General features: G+C 40.2%; 1 protein-coding gene across 6 annotated transcripts in view; it reads left to right on the top strand.

The window, feature by feature from the left end:
• RGL1 (ral guanine nucleotide dissociation stimulator like 1) overlaps positions 1–18600 on the top strand; it is a 154259-nt gene that overhangs the window by 80924 nt on the left and 54735 nt on the right. For all 6 annotated transcript variants that reach the window (XM_067535099.1, XM_067535098.1, XM_067535097.1 and 3 more), the window contains 2 exons: positions 14–222; positions 13831–13908. In XM_067535099.1, coding sequence (XP_067391200.1) covers positions 14–222; positions 13831–13908 — 287 coding nt within the window. The remainder of the gene's footprint in view (positions 1–13; positions 223–13830; positions 13909–18600) is intronic.

Below are 18600 nucleotides of genomic sequence, written 5' to 3' on the forward strand. Positions count from 1 at the left end.
CTTTATTTCATAGGTTGAAGGGGACCAATTACCCCCAGGACATACTGTCAGCCAATACGAAACGTGTAAGATCAGAACAATAAAAGCTGGCACTCTGGAGAAACTGGTGGAGAACCTGCTGACGGCTTTTGGGGACAATGACTTTACCTACATCAGCATCTTTCTGTCAACATACAGGGGCTTTGCCTCTACTAAAGAAGTACTGGAACTTCTCCTTGACAGGTAAGAGTTAGTGGGTAGCTATTGAGAAGATGATGTGGAAAACTATTATGTCATGTACATGATAAAGGACATTGCAAGGAATTCAAATATATTGAAGGAGATGTATTTGAAGGGCTAAATGATATTTAGATATTTCAAAATCAGCATTGATTCCTACAGCTTGAAAAGTCCCATATTTCCGCTTAATCATTGGGTTGATAAATGTATCTCCTTCTCACAGCCCAGTACTTCATAATAACATGGCTGCCAAATAGGGAAAGATGGCTATTTTGGGCTGCAAAAGAACCAAATTGTGACCAGTGTAGGGAAAGTGGTATAAACACGCTCAAGCAACTGAACAGATACACTTCAAAATCAGTGTTATCACAGAATTCAAGACATTAGTATCCCCATGCACAGTTTCCTGAATGTGTGAGCTATGCAGAAGGGGCCACTGCCAGGTCAGAACATAGACTGTACAAGCATGAGCATACAATGCCTGTTCTGTACTTACTCACTGCTCCAGAATACTTGTCTATCTCTTATCATGAAAGGACAGCAGACTGGCCTCTCTGATTTTTGAGGAAAGCCATGACAGTCAGATTGGTTCTTCTGCTCTTGCTGCCAAGCACTGGTTTTTTTTTTTGTTTGAGAGCTTTGATGCTCAGTGGTTCCAGAATACAAAATCTAAGGTAGAAAACTATTTAACCTCAAAAGAATCCAGGTTCAGATGAAGTTAGTACGGTGATTGCTCCATACATAAGACATAAGTTATCAATCTGTAATATTCCATGCTCTTTTTGTGTATAATTTAAGAATGGCTTTTTTGGTCAGAGTACTTTAAGTTGTTTACATCACTATAGTGTAATAATTTTGGAGTCTCCGCGATTCCCCCCCCCCCCCCCCCCCCTTTCTATTCATGACTGAACCTCCAAAGGAATAGAGGAGCATTTTATTTCTTGTGCTTCTTTAGTTAGCATGTTGTCAAAATCAGGTGATGTTCAGAAAAGGCAGTAGCATTGTCCAGTAATTAGAGCAGGAGTGTAGGTGTTTGGCCCGATCCAGCAGGGGGGGTTGCAGTTGTTCCTCAGGCCCAGGCTCTGAGGAAGGTCACAGTGCCTTAGTGTACAGCAGGAAAAAGCTAGTGGTTGGTGAGTTTTTAGCCTCTGGCCCCTGGGTGGGGCTGACAAGTAGTTTATAGCCCCCTGCTCTCAAGCAGGGCGTGGCAGCAAAGGTAGTCTGTAGCCCCTCGGGCAGGGTGGGGCAGGCAAAGTAGTCTAGAGGCCCCTGGCCTTCCAACAGGCGGGGCTGGCAAAGCTTGGTATCTTCTGCCAGGCAGGTTCAGAGAGCCAAGCACTCCCAGGGTGGTTAGAGAAGGGGAGAGGGGAACACAGGCCCACCCGACTCCACTGCGTCCCAGCCCAGGGCCCTGTCAGTGGCACAGTGGTTTGCCACTGAGTCAGCGGGGCTCCAGCCGCAACACGCTGACTGGTTCAGCCACAGCCTCATCCAAACTATATTCGGCTGTCCCTGGGCTACTTCCTCCCATCCTGTACCCGAGTACCTGCAGCCAGGTGTCTTCCTCCAGGTCGCTGGGGTAGACAGTGAGTGGGAGCTGCACGAGTCCCTCACCATCGACTAGCAGCAGGTCCAGAAACTCCTCGGGGCCGTCAACGGAGGGCAGCTCCTCCGGGTCCCAGCGGGTCCTCCGGTACACCGGGTGCAGACAGCTCCAGTGGGTTCCCAGCATCAGGCAGCTCCTCCAGGTCAGGGCCGGCTTCCGGGGGTTTCTCCCAGTCTTGGGTAGCTCTTCCCAGCTACTAGGACCCAGTGGCCCAGGCAGGCCTTGGAGGTTCCGGTTGGTGGAGTGTTTGCTCTGCCCAGCTGCGGGGCCTGGGTCAGGCCCAGACCGCAGCCTCAGAGAAGGTACATCCTTCTCCAGTAGCAGCCTTCCCCTAACTGAGCTGCTAGGTTGGCCTTTTAAGCTTCCCCTCCCTGTCCTGGCTCTGCCCCTCTACTTCCAGGGCGTTTGCCTTTGCAGGGACTTGTTCTGCCCAGCAGGGGGGCTGCAGCTGTTCCTTGGGCCCAGGCTCCGAGGAAGACCACAGCGCCTTGCTACAAGGAGACTGGTAGTTGGGACTCCTGGTTTTCTAGTCTTGGCTATCCCGCTGACTTCCTATGTGGTACTGAGCAAAACATATACATTCCCCAGGCTTCAGTTTCCCTGTCTGGAAAATGGGTATAATAATGCTTATCTTACAGGGGTGTTGTGTGACTTCATTAATAATGATACTAAAGTGCTTAGACAACAAGCCTGATGTGACTCTACTGATACTGTTGTTCAAGTACAATAGCTATACGAACATCAAAGCCATGTAACATGTTGGAGTGGGGAAAGAGAAGGCACACTGGGGAATAAGAATACAAGGTTAGCTTTAGACTTGAGAATGTCCCTGTCCATCAGCCAAGATCCAAAAGTGGGAGACAGTGGGTGACAGAGACCCACAACGAAAAGAACACAAATATTATTCATGCAGGGAGCTAAAAATGCTATGGGATTCCTTTCTTTAGTGTGAGTAACTCTTTCCATAACCTCAGTTTCATGATTCTTTGCTTCTGATGTATATAATTTTCAACAATAAACATGAGGGAACACCAATTTTGTGTGGAATGCAGGGAACTTCGGAGCTCAAAGTGATGACTCACACAATGAGAGACATTTAAGAGAGGTGTCTTAAGAATCTCTCATCCATAACCACATGAATTGCCAAAAAGCCCCAGATTTACAGAGTGAACAAACTGGTATATGCATATAAATTGGCTTGTTTGTTGTGTCACATCCAATAATGTATCTTCTATGGCATATAATTATTTTATAGGGATACATTTTTATCAGCAGGAACTTTTTAAAAATGTTTTAATATGGTTGGAATTACTAGAATAAGTACTTAAAAATTAAACATGACTTTGTTTAAAAGCATCTATATTTTCAACACTATTTTCCTGACAATGTAGTTGCTTTTGATTTGTCTCCTGGTTCCCAAACTGTACTCTCTTTCATGACTTTTACATTCTCCTGTATTAATCAGTTGTGTACAACAGCCTTTTGTGCTGTGAACAATGAGAAATTACCAGTGGCTACATTAATTCAGATCAGCTAGTCAAAGATGGCTTGAAGCCAGATGACACAGTTCTAGATTTTCAATTACAAAACATTTGAATTTGAAGTAAAATATGCATTTTCCCATTAAATGCCTACTAGGTGTGTGTGTATGTATGTTCCCTTTTTTGCATGGGTTTTTAATTTGGTTGCTCCTACTCTTTTTACTTCTTTGTAGTTGTCAGTTCGGTGCTGTTGGGATCATGGCTCTGTTGTGCTCAGCATTGTACAGACACACAGTAAGAGGCAGGCCCTGGCCTGAAGAACTTACATTCTAAACTGGCAAGACAGAGAAAGGAATTGTTATGCCAGTTTTAATAGGGGGAGAACTGAGGCACAGAGAGATTAAGTGATTTGCCCACCTCACACAGGAAGTTTGGAAATTTAACCTGGGTCATCTGTGTCCAAGCCTAGCATCTCTGTACCACAAAACCATCCTTGCTTTTTGTGTTACCTTCGTTTTCTTCCCAGTTCACATACCACACATTTGTAAGTTACAAATGCATAAAAACAGTCGTGCACTGAAGGGCAAATCCAGAACCCGCTGCCAAGCTCAGGAGACAGGATTGGATGCTGAGCAGATATGTTGAAGTTGGGAGGAGGGAATCCTCAATCTTAGGCTGCAGTGCAGCTCTCTGGAGAATACCACAGTCCAGTACCTGGAGTAACCTTTGCAAGCCCTTATATGTCCCTCTGAGAATGGTTGGGGAAGGATACACATAGTTACAGGCAGTCTGGCCCTGCTTTTGTCTACTACATACTACTGTGCAGGGAACTCTCGTGGTCTATTCTGTGCATGGGTGGTGCATGCCATGGTGCAGCCTGCCTATCTCCAGTTTCAGCCCTTCTGCAGCTAAAACTACTTCTATTCCACTGCCAAAGGGTCATCTATCTGAGGCCACACAAAAGAAGGCTGCATTAGCCCCTTGTTGCTGGGCATTCTGCTTGATTTGTATATTTCCTGCAATTTCTTGTGATTCATGCCATAGGTCAGTATGGAAAATGAACAGATAAGGACAACTGGTACATTAAGAAAGTGTTGTAGAAGAGGGTAACTGCTAAGGATATATTTTTCATTATAAGTCACTATCTACAAGTTCCTACTACACAAGTTCCTACATCACAAAATACAGTGCCACAACTGCACTATTGTTTGCAGTGTTGGCTAAGGGGCCAAGGACTGAAGATCTCTGGGAAGTCTGTTTAAGTCTGGGTTGATTGGGGCACATTCGTAGGATGATAAGTTTGCAATATTCTTGTTAGTAATTAATTCATGTTATGTTCAAATATCTATTGTATATTGGTGGCGGTATATTTTATAAAGATAAATCTCTTTTTCATCTACTGTAACTTAAGTTAACATTAAGTGCGTACTCTGTCTAGGGACTTTGAGACTTGGGTACTTGTGATAAAATTCATCTTCGTGTGGAGAGCCTTCGGATAGAGCTACACTGGAATTAAACACCCACAGGTGACCTCTGTTAGCTGAGCTGGGATTGGGCTGTGGTGCTGTAAAACTACAGTGTAGATGTTTGGGCTCGAGCTGTCGCCCAGGCTTTGGGATCCTCTCCCATCATGGGGTCCTGGAAATCAGGTTCCAGCCCTACCCTGAATGTCTACACCACAATTTTACATCCCTGCAGCCTGAGCCCTGCTGCGTGAGTCAGCTGGCATGGGACAGTCAGTGATGTTTAATTTCGATGTAGGCATACCCCACAATCACTTAAGCCCTACATTTACCTTTAGTGGTAGAAGTGGGGGACTGTAGGTGGAGCAGCTGTGCAGGGAGTGTCACTGTTCTGTCTTTGCTCTTCCCTGGTCCTATAAAAATGATGAAGGACCAAACCAGAAAAGGGGCTATTTGATCTGAAATTATTGGATCCATCGGTCAAAATGCCTTGTATAAGTGATACAGGCAGGATGCAGCATTGTGACCTGGCCCCAGGTTGGGGGTGAATTTCACACTTGTAGAAAATAGTTTTTGCCTGCAGGAATGGTTTGTTAGGGATAGTGGATATGGTTCTGCATGGATATCATGTTTGATGTATTACAAGCATGATCCGAATTCTGGGTGTGAAAAATGTGTTCTGGCCAACAAGAAATAGGCAAGGCTGTAATGATGCTGAAGCCCATTACTGTAAGCTGTGCTTGATGCTGTGAATGGGAAAACCATAAAGAAAGCTGATGTCATATAAGTGACAGGTCAGAAAAGGTGTTTTGATATACGTGCAGAAAGTTCAAAATAACTTGTACTTTGGTTACATTAATCGGCAACTTGATGAGATTTTTGTGAGATCTTCTCCCTGATAAACTGAAAAAATCTGGTTTTATCCATCTTTTCCCAACCCAGGCTTTTCTTAAGACACCCCACTGATTAAAATATGGGTGTTACTCTGCCTTGCCAACATTAAGAAACAATAAAAAGTTGTGCAGAATCTTACTAGGGCTTTCCAGACTACACATTGTGCTCTTCTTTTCATATATGGACATGGGGAAATTGGTTGTTTTTTTTCCATATATGGTTGAATGCACGAAGAGATGCATGTAATTTATGCTCCTTTTAATCCTTTCCACATGACACAGGAAAGAAGGATCTTGCTCTCAGGAGGGGGTCCCCGAAAAGTGAAACACACATGGGCTCAATCTTCTGACAGCAGGAGGCACGTGAGACTTGTACTGACTGTTTTCAACTCCAGCATCAACTACTTGTGTTCTTGTCTCACAGATACACCAAACCAACTATGCAAAGTTATGAGTAAGATGAAGTTTAAAGAGGAAATTTTTGAATGGTGTATGTGGGACTGTGGAACATGGACTCGGGAAGAAAAAGTCAGACATAAGAACCAAAAAAACTGAAAATGAATTGAATTTTAACTAGGGCAATTTGCATCTGTGCATCAGAGTAGGAAAAACTCTCAGGATCAAATTCTGCCCTAATTTACACTACTGAAATGAATAGTGTTGCACAGGGTATAAGACAAGGCAGAAAAAATTCAGTTTGAATTTCAAATTTAACTTTTAAAATGTTTAACATTTCTCATTAAAACAAATGCAACTGCTGTAAAAATATAGATCTCAGATTTTTTAAAATGCATAATACAGTCAAAGGCAGTTTTCGATTTTTCAGTTAAAGCAGGGTTTAAATCTTTTGGGAAAGACTCCAATTGACTTCAGTAGGCATTAGATTAGGCCCTTTGGTAGATGTGAACATAAATATTAATCATAGCCAAGATTGTATCACTTACTCTTTGAGTAAAATTTAAATTTTCTGGAAGATTACAAGTAAATCCATTCAACACTTTAGGAGGTCAAGGGAGTTTTTGTGTTATACTTAAAAAGTTCAAGTCTGGAGGCTTTTAATTTGTGTTATACTTAAGAAGTTCAAGGCTGGAGTCTTTTTGATCTCTCCAATTTCCATAGGCTTTCTTGTGACATTTTAGGTTGAAGTAGGTCTAAACAAAATCTTGTGCCTAGGCAAGTGCATTAAAAAAACAAAAACAAAGGCTTAGATTTTCAAAGCTACCTAAAAGGAATTTGATGTCCCCATCTATTAAAATTAATGGGTATTAGGTACCTAAATCCCCTAAATCATTGTTTCTCAACAACCAGTCCATTGACCGATGTGGGTCCCTGAGATCTCCCTGACGCAGTTTAGGAAGGCAGCGAGCTGGTCCCTGGTATGAAAAAGGTTGAGAAATACTGCCCTACATGGCTTTAAAACTCTCCACCCAAATTATTAGCATTTTTTCTTAATAATGGTTTCTCTTTGCTCAGCAGAAGCTGATGGATAAAAAGAAAACTTTTCTTCCTGTTTTACTGTCAAACTCTGCTGTGTAAAATGTTTTACGAGAGTTCTTTTGAGAGAGAAATAATAGTGCCTGGCCAGCAGAAGCCAAAGAATCAGGGTCCCTGCTCCCACTGAACTTGCCTAGCACTGTACCTCCTTAGCTCACCAGTGAAGACTTGATGGGAATTGAGGACACTCAGCCCCTCGGATGAGTGCTTTGCACCTTGCAGGATTAAGCCATAGAGGAGTTCCTCTGCTGTGTACTTCATGCAGTCTAAGGAGCGGGACTCCCATCCTGCATGTTTTAGGAGAACAGTGTAGCTTCTGGGCTGCTGACCTTAGGAGCGTCTGGGCAGCAGGACTCCCCTTCTCCTCTTAAGTTGCTCAAGAGGGGAGCCCCATCAGCTTGAACTTCCTGGTATTGTAGGAAATGGGTGGATAGTATTTTCTATGGGAACTTCTAGGACTTTGATGATAGGTCATCCATTCAGTCATTGGCAATACGGATGTGAAAATTTGCCTTATGCATTCCAATAATGATTTTGACTCTCAAATCATACACATCCTTTTTCAATGTATTATCACTTTACATGGTCACTTTACACTTTCCAAGATGTACATATTGGTTGGCTTGACAGAATTCAATTTTTATTTTTTTTTATAATTTTGACGAATAATAATCAGTGTTTATTTTTATGCATATTTCCAGTGTTTATTGATTTAAATTTTCATAATTGTGCAGAATTATGGGTTTTAATCATTTTATTCTATTTTTGTTAATTTACATTTTCACAGTTGCTGGAATTTATGGGAGGGGTGAGACAATAATTATTTAATGACCGATGTTGAGATTTTAAAAGTTAAATCTTTACGACCATTAAAACACAAATTGTCAACATCACTTATTAAAATATATGAAGCGAAGATATTTAAATCAAACTCTAAGTTCTCAGGCAGCATTTTTCTTACCTTACCTATCTGTAAATTTTGATGATCATCCATGAAAACATTTTTTCATTGGTTTGTATCTATATTGTGAAATTGACATTTACCAATGTTTACTGATAAATATCTAATCCTTTCAAGCCTCCATGTGTCAGTAATGGATATGACAAAGGGTGTGTCTTTGATTCAGATTTTATTGGAATGTGTAAGGTGAATTTTCACATCAGTAGTGTTATCATCCGAATGTAGGGATTTTAAGGATAATGGAATATTTATGTAAGTATCTCACCGATGTTTACCTGATGTTAATAACTTTTTTGTGCCTGGGAATAATAAACAGTACTGCTCACTTTGCATGAACATTAAGGATCCCATAGCACTTTTCTTAAGAAAAGAGATTTGGGCCAGTGTCATTTGCCAAAATATTTTTTCCCTTCTGTGTTGTTTTGCTGTTTAGTGGGTGGTTGCCTCCCTCCACTTCAGAAATGATTGCATTTCAGTAGTGCAGTATTTATATAGTTTGAAAATGCATTAGGATCCTTAGTGAGTGAAAAGCAGGGTGTGGGTGTGGGTGTGGGTGGGATCTGCACTAAGGGGCACGCTTTTTATGACTTCCTAACCATTCAGTGGTTTTTTTCACCCGAAAAAATCCCCATACCCTCAATGTATAGGGTACATTTCCTATTCCATTGTTCAGCATTTAAAACTTAAATACTGTGAATCACATCCTGGTTTTGTTTGTTCATTTAGTCCCTCTGCTTGAAGTATATAACCTTCCAAACACTGGACAAGGTTGAAAAGTCCCACAGGCTGTGGGATCCTTTTGTTTCTCATGTCTCTCTTTTTTGTATGCAAAGCATTCATACAACACTATTCAGTGAATAGATCTTTGTCCAGGACCTGATGAGAGCAGAATAGTGGAAGTCTGCAGCAATGCTATTCTGTATGTTAGAGGCATTGTAAACTCCTCCTCACCCATATTTAATGTTCTGTTGTACATCCAAAGCCCTTTCATAGTGAGACAGGCTGTGATTTGGGTTTTGGAAACCAGTGTAGTGTTATGTGCTATTGTGTTTTGTTATGGATAACTGCCTGCTTATACTGCTATTTTATTTTATTATTAAGCTCAACGCTTGTTTCACTAATGAGATTTAGATGTGTGTGCCTGACATTCTGCAAACATTTAGCTAACTTTTCATATAAGGCAGATTTCTAGCATTGGAATCATGACACTGTCCCATTACTTATTAAATTTTGACGAAACAATTAATGGTGAATTATAAAAACAAGTATCAAAGGTTATTTGCTGCCATTCACAATTGAAGTTATATTTGCAACTGCTTGCAGAAAAGTTTCTACCTTTGCAAATCATTTGCATATTAAATGTTTCCCCTGCCCACCCTGCCATTTTATTTTAAAATATACTTTTTAGTGAATTTACTGCTGGCGCAGGGTACCCAATGGCACCGAAGAGTGAAATCCTGTCTTTATCCACAGAATTTGGGCAGCAGACAGGGCAAGCTCCCTGCACACTGCTCCGTCAACGTGCCTGGCTCCTGTTCTGGAGGGCTCACTTCTAGGTGCTGGGGAGAGCAAAGTTCATTCTCCATACTTATTTCACGGCTGTTAGCTGAGACTGACAACACCGATGCCAATTATCACCAGTCACTGTGGTAACTTTGTGATAGGAAACCAAATTCAGTCTGAAGCTAATGAATATGCTGAATTTTACCCCCTTTTTTTTTTTTTTTTTTTTTTTTTAAATATGGAATTAATTGAAATATATTTGGGAATATATTCAGGATAAGGCTTGTATTGTCTTATTGTTGCAATAAATTGTGAAAGGTTATAGCAAATAGAGTTATTAGTATTTATTTTGAATTGCATATACTGGAAACGGGGATTGAGGGTAACACTTCTACAAGAGACCAAGTAGGATTTGTGGAAAAGGCTTGAATACCAGAGACTCAGAAAGGAGGTACACTTATTAAAAAAATAAAATAAAATAAAGATATGTATCAGATTGTACACCTAAAGTAGTGATGATCATAATGAAATTAGCATGAATTTGGGTGTGAAAGTGGTTAAAGGAGTATGAGAGAAAACAAATGTCCGTTGTTGGTTAGTAAATGTTGAAGGGCTGGATTCTGACATCCTTATTCACACTGAGTACCACCTTACTCCATGAATGGTTGCATAGACTTCAGTGGCACCACTCATGGAATAAAGTGCTAATCAACATGGGTAAGAGTATAAGAATCTGGTCTTATCAATTTAGCCATGTTTAATTTTTTTGTATATGTTAGAATTTGTTCAGTGAAAGCATGACAACTCTAAGCAGAATTGAATAAACGTGTATTGATGTCTAAGGGCTCGTTCAAACGATCAAATTCTGTGCTCTCTCACACTTGTACAATCCCACTGATGCAGTGGAGTTGCACTGGTATAACTCAGAAGAATTTAGGCTTTAAAGAATGTAAGAGTCTGCAGATTTTTGTGCACGTCTCTTACTTTCTGTTCCAGACTTAAAAGGCGGAGTGATGAGATTTCAGAACATTTCAACACTAAAATGGATATAGACCTCAAGTAAGAAGCAGTGTAATTCATAGTTCAAGTAGAGGTCAGGAGGTTAGGATTCTATTTCCAGCTTTGTCACAGACTAGCTGTGAGAACTTGAGTAAGTCGCTTACTCTCTCTGCGCCTTTATTTTCTCCCTCTGCCAAACAGGTATGATGCCAACACTACACCTGCCTCTCAAGGTTGTTGAGACTTAGCACTTTACAAATAGTAACTAGTTTTGATGTTCTCAGATGAAATCTAGAAGAGCAAAGCATTTTTACTAGTATGGACAATAATGCTCAAACATACCTTTCATCATGTAGCAGCAGGTTTTGGGAGGACTTCTCAGGCTTAAATGCCAACAATTAACTTTCACAGCATTATGACCTTGATGTAAAATCTTCAGATTGATGATGCTTTAAAAGAGTGTAAAGAGACCAGCAATCTCTGCTCCTTCATCTTCTTTAAGACGGTTGGATGAATGTCTCAATTTTTCGTTGGCTGCATCTCAGAGAAAACAAGTTGGCCAAACTTTTTCAGAATGATTAGTGATTTTGAGTGCCTCAATTTTTGGGTGCCCAGCTTCAGACATCTTCAAGTGGCGTAATTTTTGCAAAGTGTTGAGTACCCACCCTCTGAAACTCTGGCCTTATTAAGGCCTCTCAAGTTGGGCACCTAGATATTAAGACACTCAAAATTGTTAGGAGCTTCTGAAAATGTTGGCCAAGATTTTCAAATTTACCACTTTACCCAGATCTCTCAGAAGTGATTTTTACAATAATTGTCTCTGTCTGGAACCACTCCAATTTATGCTGTCATTCATCAGCCTCTTACAAGCTAAGGGCCACTGAAGGAAAAGGAGAATGTAGAGGGGATCAGGGCCAGGTCTTGACTCTTTCCTGTCCCTTTTATGGTAATATGCAGCCCTGAGGCTCAACAGAGAGCAGTCTCAGTTCTCTTGCAAGCTCAGAGGATGGGACAATCCTTTCCATCATGCACACAAGAGTCTAGGGTAATCTCATTGCAAAATCCCCCTGCACAAGGGCCAGCCACAACTTATCCCTTAGCATGAGGGAAGGGTGGGTCAGTAACTGGATAAGACATCTTCATGTAAAACCTAGTGCTATAGAAAGATGTGTTGGTGATTCAGTATGTGGCCCTCTTTTCTTGGAGTTGTATTAAACCAATACCATTTGTGAGGGTGGAGGGATAGGGATCTAGAGGCAGGTCTCCTACATTCTTCCAGACCCTTCCATGTTGTTACCCAATGGCAAGTTCTTCCAGTCCAATTACCCACCTAATCTATCAAATCCTTCCTTTGCTTTCCAACTTCACTATGTAAAACCCCTTTTTTACTTTAGCTGTTGCCCTCAACAGTATTATAAAGCAGTCCTTGAGTCCTGTACTAATCAAGATCAGCTATCTCTCTGTCCTAGAGGATATTTTCCTTCTGCACTTCTGTAGTGTTATAGACTATCCAGGGTGGCTAGTACTAAAAGGAAAATTTTAGTAAATCATAGTAAGAATCTCAATCTTCATGACCTCTGATTACACACGATGATCATGTTACATTGATGAGCTGTGAAATTGAATCTGGAGGTGCTGCTGTTGTGGGTGTGGAAAACCAGCACCCAAACTTAGTAAGTGTAAAATGAAATATAGTTGTGAAACAGCCTGGAAGTGCATAAAGCCAAGTTACTTTTGGCACTGGATGTTAGTGGTGTAATAACCCTTTCCCCCATTAATTAATAATACTTTGCGCTTGTATGGCTTCTTTTATCCAAGCATCTTTACAAACATTATAGACTTGCTCCTGCTCTGACTGAATCAGAGACAAAATTCCCATTAGCCTTAATGGTGCAGAATTGGTTGCTAATTTATTAAGCCTCTTATGTAGATAAATTACTTACATTTCAGCCTGGCCATAAGCCAAGGGAGTAACTAACATTGGTGTTGCTTGAATTGGGGGGGGTTCTCTAGCCTGAACATGGGTCTGATTTTGAGAAGTGTTGAGCACCCACAACTCTAGGTGAACACTTCTGAAAATCAGGCTTAAGGTATAAAAAATGGGAACCCAAAATGAGAGGTCCCTTTTGAAAATGTTGGCCTAAAAGATGTGGCCAAGGTCACATCATGAGTCAATGGTAGACCTGGGAATAGAACCTAGGCATCCTAATTCACCCTTCCCTGCTTGACTCACTAGATCACATTCCTATCTCACACATGGTAGAGACATACTGCCACAGCCATGTGGGAGATTATGAATGAATCAGTCAGGTTTAAGGAGATGATAATGACAATTCACACCAAGTTTTTACATGTCAGTGGTTTGATACTTACTTTCTAAAAACAAAGGATATTCCTAGATAAAATGTCTCAAGATGGACTTAAGCTTGTAACTACAGATTGAATTAATTTAAAGCAATATTGATAGAATGTTGTAGTAATTACTTAACAAAAAATGAAAACCAAGGTATTTCAAATTAAGGTCCTGTAAACAACTCCCATATATTCAAATTCTGTATCTCAGAGGTTCTCAACCCATGGCCCAGTCAGCACACAGTTGCGACTTATCTGACATCTTCATTGCCATGCAGGTGGTACATATGTTGTGTGGATGTGGCCCACATAACACATAGAGAGCTGTATATGCAGCCCACAATGCTAAATAGGTTGAGAACCACTGCTGTACCTCATCTACATTGTTGAGATGACCACCATCATTGTGGAATACACCAAAATCTCACCTCTTATCTATAAAAATGCAGAAACAACATCTTCCCCATCACCATTCCATTGTGTACCATGGAATATAATCTACTTGACATCCACTTTGTGTGAACAAAGTAGAAAGCTCGCTGTATCTATTTCATTCATACTTCCTGTATGGCTCGAGGCCACACACTTAGAAATAGATCCAGTATACACCTTTGCTCCATTCTCTCTGTGCAAATGACACCAGATGCCTGGGTACCACAAGTAGCCAAACATGCAGGGGTTGTGTGTAGAATGTATGTATTATATTTTTATTTGTAGCCCAAGATCTGAAAGATTTAAAAAGCATTGTAATAATTACCAATATTTCATTAGGTGGACACTGAGTCCATATAACCTTTGAGTCGTCATTATTTAGGCTTGACGTTCAACAACAGCCTAAAATATCCATCTTGTTGTATAGGTATGGAAACCTGGAGACCTCAAACTGTGAAGAAGATGGGAGCCAGAATTCCTCAGAATCCAAAACAGTGCTCAGGAAGTAAGTGTGCCTTTATGCTGTAGAGAAAAACCTCTGTTAGGATTCAATATCGAAAAAGGATGTGGTCAACGTGATCCTCTTTTCCTTTGAAAACGCACAGCAATCCATACTCGTTTTTATAATGCAAAGCAGTAACTCTGTCATAACTCTACCCATAATACAAACATCAGATCTCTGCGGGAGGTAGAGTAACTTCTCCAGAGCAGATTAGACCGTGTTTCATGTGTTGGCCAACACATTATGAGTGAGAAACTAAACGTTGTTTCCTTTGCTTTTCTCTTATCCACAAAAATACATGATGATTCTCTATTATTGATATTATTTTGTGTTACAGCAGTGCCTAGAGACCCCCCCCAATGGAGATGAGAGCCTGCTGGTGCCAGGCTCTATACATGGTTCTAAAGTCATTTTAAGTTTTGATGTCATGATACGTTGTGTGCAAAATGTTGAAGCTATTTAAAAACATTAACTATAAAAGAATAGTTGTCTTTCTCTCTTTTTAGTCACGTGTGAAATATTATTTATCATTAATAGTCAACAGTTGAATGAATCTTAGGTCACAGTATTTGTACTTTGACACCTGAATGATCTGCAATTTGTATTTGCAATGGCAGCATAAAATATCTGGATGATAGTATTTAATTACCCTGTGTAAAGACCTTAGATTCCTTTCAGTTCTGTGCTGTCAATTTCTCCATAATGCTCTGACAATTTCCACTGATGGGAGTATTGTTAAAAGTTTCTTAATTTCAGTGCGCTGGTTTGTGTGTGGCATAACTAAAGAAAGGAGTCTGCACAGCTATCAAGTTCTTCAGTTGGTTTTGAAAAAATAAGTCCAACACTCCTTTTCCATCACATGTGATGTACAGCATAACTGGTATAAGAAGGAACAATCTGAGTCTTCCAAGCTCTTACTCTAGTGTATTTCTCTGCTAGAAAGAGCATTTTAACTAAGCTTGGTTTTTTAGGATGGGTGTGAGGGGGGAGAGCTGGATTCATTATTTCAGAATTTTCTATTCCTAAGACTCAGGTAGGTGGGTTTTATAGAATATGATGTAGTTTTTCAAAATCACATTATATTCTAAAATGCTGCCACTCACCTAACACGCCAACCCCACCATAGGCCAGCTCCTTACTATACTGGTCTCTGTGGTGGTTGTGATGTCACAGCATAGTATATGGTGGGGCATCTTACTGAAGCTGAACTGGTGCATCTAGTCTTGAGATGGTATAAATCCTACCCAAACTAAGTTTGACTGTTGTGGGCTCTATACCCTGCTGCCCTTGGTTTGGGTTTAGCAGGAAAGAAATGTGAGTTAGTGGTTAGGAAACACGCTTTGGAAATCAAGACTTTCTGCTTCTAGTGCCCACTCTTAACCTGAGGGCTTGTCTACACTACAGCAGCACAGCAACTGTGCCTCTGTAGCACTTCAGCATAGACACTACACCGACAGGAGGGGTTCTCTCATCGGCATAGGAAATCTACCTCCCCAAGAGATGGGAGCTAAGTCGATGGAAGTATCCTTCTGTCAACCCAGCGTTGTCTACGTGGGGACTTAGGTGGGCTTAACTATGTTGCTCAGGGGTGTGGATTTTTCCACTTAGATTGGATTGACCCCTAGAACTGGGTCAATCTAATTTTCTAATGTAGAAACATCCTCCCCCCCGCCCAATTTACTTGGTGACCTTAGACGAATTGCTTAACCTTCTGGGCCTTATAGTTTCCCCATCTGAAAAACACCAGTAATCAAACTTATCTTACAGGAGTGTAGTGGTGCTTAATTAATGTTTGTAAAGTGCTATGAGATCCTCAATAGAAGTCTCCACTCAGAGACAAAGTATTATCCTGTATTAATTTTTAGTTAAACATTTGCTGATCATCTTTAAATAAATGAGGTCAGAAATTAAGAACCAACCATTGCTAGGTTTGAGAGTTTGGAAGAAGATATGTACTGTCTATGGAGTCATTTGTACTGGGCTCAGCATAGCAGCTTGACTCTCTGATTCCTCTGCTTGGCTTGCCCCCCCTGTTTTGTCATAAAGCGCTTGTTCGAGGCCATGTGGTAGTTTTAAATTTGTCAGAAATACAGAGAAGGCAGTAAAATGTGGTGGGTAGAGAAAATGGCTGAAAGCCAAAGGATCCTGGGCTCCAGTCCAAGCCGAGCTATTGAATCCCTCGTGACTTGGGCAAGCCACTTGACCTCTCTGTGTTTGGGTCAACCCAGCCATAAAATTTGAGCAAAAGCAACATCTTATTGCAGAACAGATAATGGATTTGAATGAGTTTCATGGGAAAATAAATGGCTGATGACCACGTATATATAGTATAGGGAGTATGTAGTGGTGTGGTGTAGCATAGGGTTTTTGTCACTGTGAGTTTGAGATGAGGGTGTTACTCATGAGTGATGAATTTTAGAGCATTGCACCTTTTAAAATGTCCCGTTAGAAACATTGGTACCGTAGGAAAAACATATTGAAAAAGTAATTGGAAAATATACCAAGATAGAAGGAAAAAATATAAGGAAAAAAAAGAAAGCAAGAAGAGAACAAAAATGAAGAAGATACTTTCACCAGTGAAAATCCAGAGAGACTTCAATGTCTTTGTGGGGTTATGCTGGATTTATACCCATGGAGGAGTAAAATTTGACCCTGAATGTAAATTTGAGAGAAAATAGGTAAAAATAGTAAGGTTGTATCTTTCACTGATACTGTCATTCAACATATGTGCAAAATGAGTATCGATTGCATGTCAAGTATGTGGAGGTTAGGGAGTAACAGATTTAACATGATAGTTGTTTTTTAAGCAGCACTGCCTCACACACTTCATCAGACACCTTCCTGCTATTTGCTTTTCCTGCTACGATCATAGCTTCCTCCCTCTTGATATGTAATTAATGCACTTTTGCACAGCCACTGGATGCCAAATTGGTACAAGTTATACTACTTTACCATTTAAATACTTCTTCTGATGAATTTACATTCAGCATTACATTTATACTAACATTTCCAACACTGCTGAATTTGACCCAGAGACCTCCTTAGGAGTGGTAACTTTTGTCTGAATTTTATCCCGGTTCTTTTTTTTTTTTTAATGTACAGAAAGTTTCATGCTAAAAATTGATAACAAAGAACATCAGATTAATAAATGTATGTGTTTTACACAGCTGCTTTATAACTACAAACTTACACTCATTCCTGACCATTTCCCACTGCGTCCCCCCTTGATTGCTCTGCTACTTGCCTCTGACTTAAATGATACATTCTAAGAAGTGGATATCTGGTCATTTTGAAACACGTGGCACTGGTAACTCAGACTTTCTCTTGGCTTGTGATTCTAATTCAGATATAATTTCATGAACTCATTTCTCATAGAAGAGAAAATCGATACATCTTGTGTTCACATTTTTATAAGGATGAAAGAAAAAGGAGGAAGTGGTAGTGCTGGTGGCTAGAAATTACCTGACTCAACATTTCTCTATGGAAAATCTGTCACAGGGAATCATATAGTCAATAATTTTTTTCTTTCTCATATATTTTACCAGCTTCCTATTGTGAGAATTCAGAGATGCAGAGTTGCGGCTGGGATTTTAGTATCTCATCATAAAATTTAAAACCACATTTCCGCTGGTTTTATACAAATATGCTACATAAGGGTTATGATTTTAAAAACAACTTTAGGATCAGACTTAAAAAATAATGTCCTGTCTGCTCTCCATGGCTGTTAAAGATCCCATGGTTCTTTTTAAAAAAAATAAAATAAAGGTTTGCTTTGGCATTCTTGGTCATAACAACTCTTTCCCAGACTGTTGTGTATTGTGCTGGGCAAATAAGGAGTGCAGCAGTTCATTATAAAAGAATACATGAAGCAAGGCAAAATAAAAGAAAATCCATATCAAGAGTAGAACTAAGAGAAGAAATAAGAAAGCTTAATAAAAGTATGGCAATAGAATAGAATACATTGAATGTCCCAAATTTTACATGATAGACCAGTTAGCTTTTTGACAAGTAGGTTGTATAGTTCAGGTGTGTGCCTGTTTTGTCTTGTTACCTTGTAACCAATATATAGGAAAATAATATAGCAGAAAATAATATAGCAATATTCCCAGTACACCTCTGGTGCAAAGACCCCACAGGCTACCTGGGCAATCGCCATTGGAGACTAGAAAGAGAAACTTATTTCCATGAGATTTCAGGCCCCTTTTAAGTGTTCTGTGGAGTCGATCAGCCAACCCAAGCTCTTTAGGGGTCTCAGGTTAATTGAAATTGTTTAGTGTATTGTGATAGACAAGACAAAGCTTACAAAAGATATCCTTTGGTCACAATGATCCTCATTCACAGAATAGGTACCATAGCAGTGGGGTACAGGTTCTGAATCAACAACTTGGCATTGATAGAGGTTGTATTCTGTACGAATAACTCTGAAGAAGCTCATTCTCCATATCTACCCCCAAGAAGGAATTCAGGGCTAGTTTAGTGCTGAAAGACAGCTGTACTAATACCCAAAACTTAGTCCCAAATGTGTTAAAGAGGCAATGCATTAAAGATGCTGAACATTTCCCACACTTAAGACAGCAAGCATTTAAAGACAGCCAGAGCTCATTGAGAATAGATGGAGAATAGTAAAGCCTTTGCAGTATGAAGTGTTGCAGCTGCTTGTACATGTTGCAGATCAGTGCTTTAAATGGATACTGG

Source organism: Emydura macquarii, unplaced genomic scaffold (genome assembly GCF_026122565.2).
Source record: "Emydura macquarii macquarii isolate MOO-44397 ecotype Brisbane River unplaced genomic scaffold, CSIRO-AGI_Emac_v2 contig_3477, whole genome shotgun sequence".
Classification (NCBI taxonomy): Eukaryota; Metazoa; Chordata; order Testudines; family Chelidae; genus Emydura; species Emydura macquarii.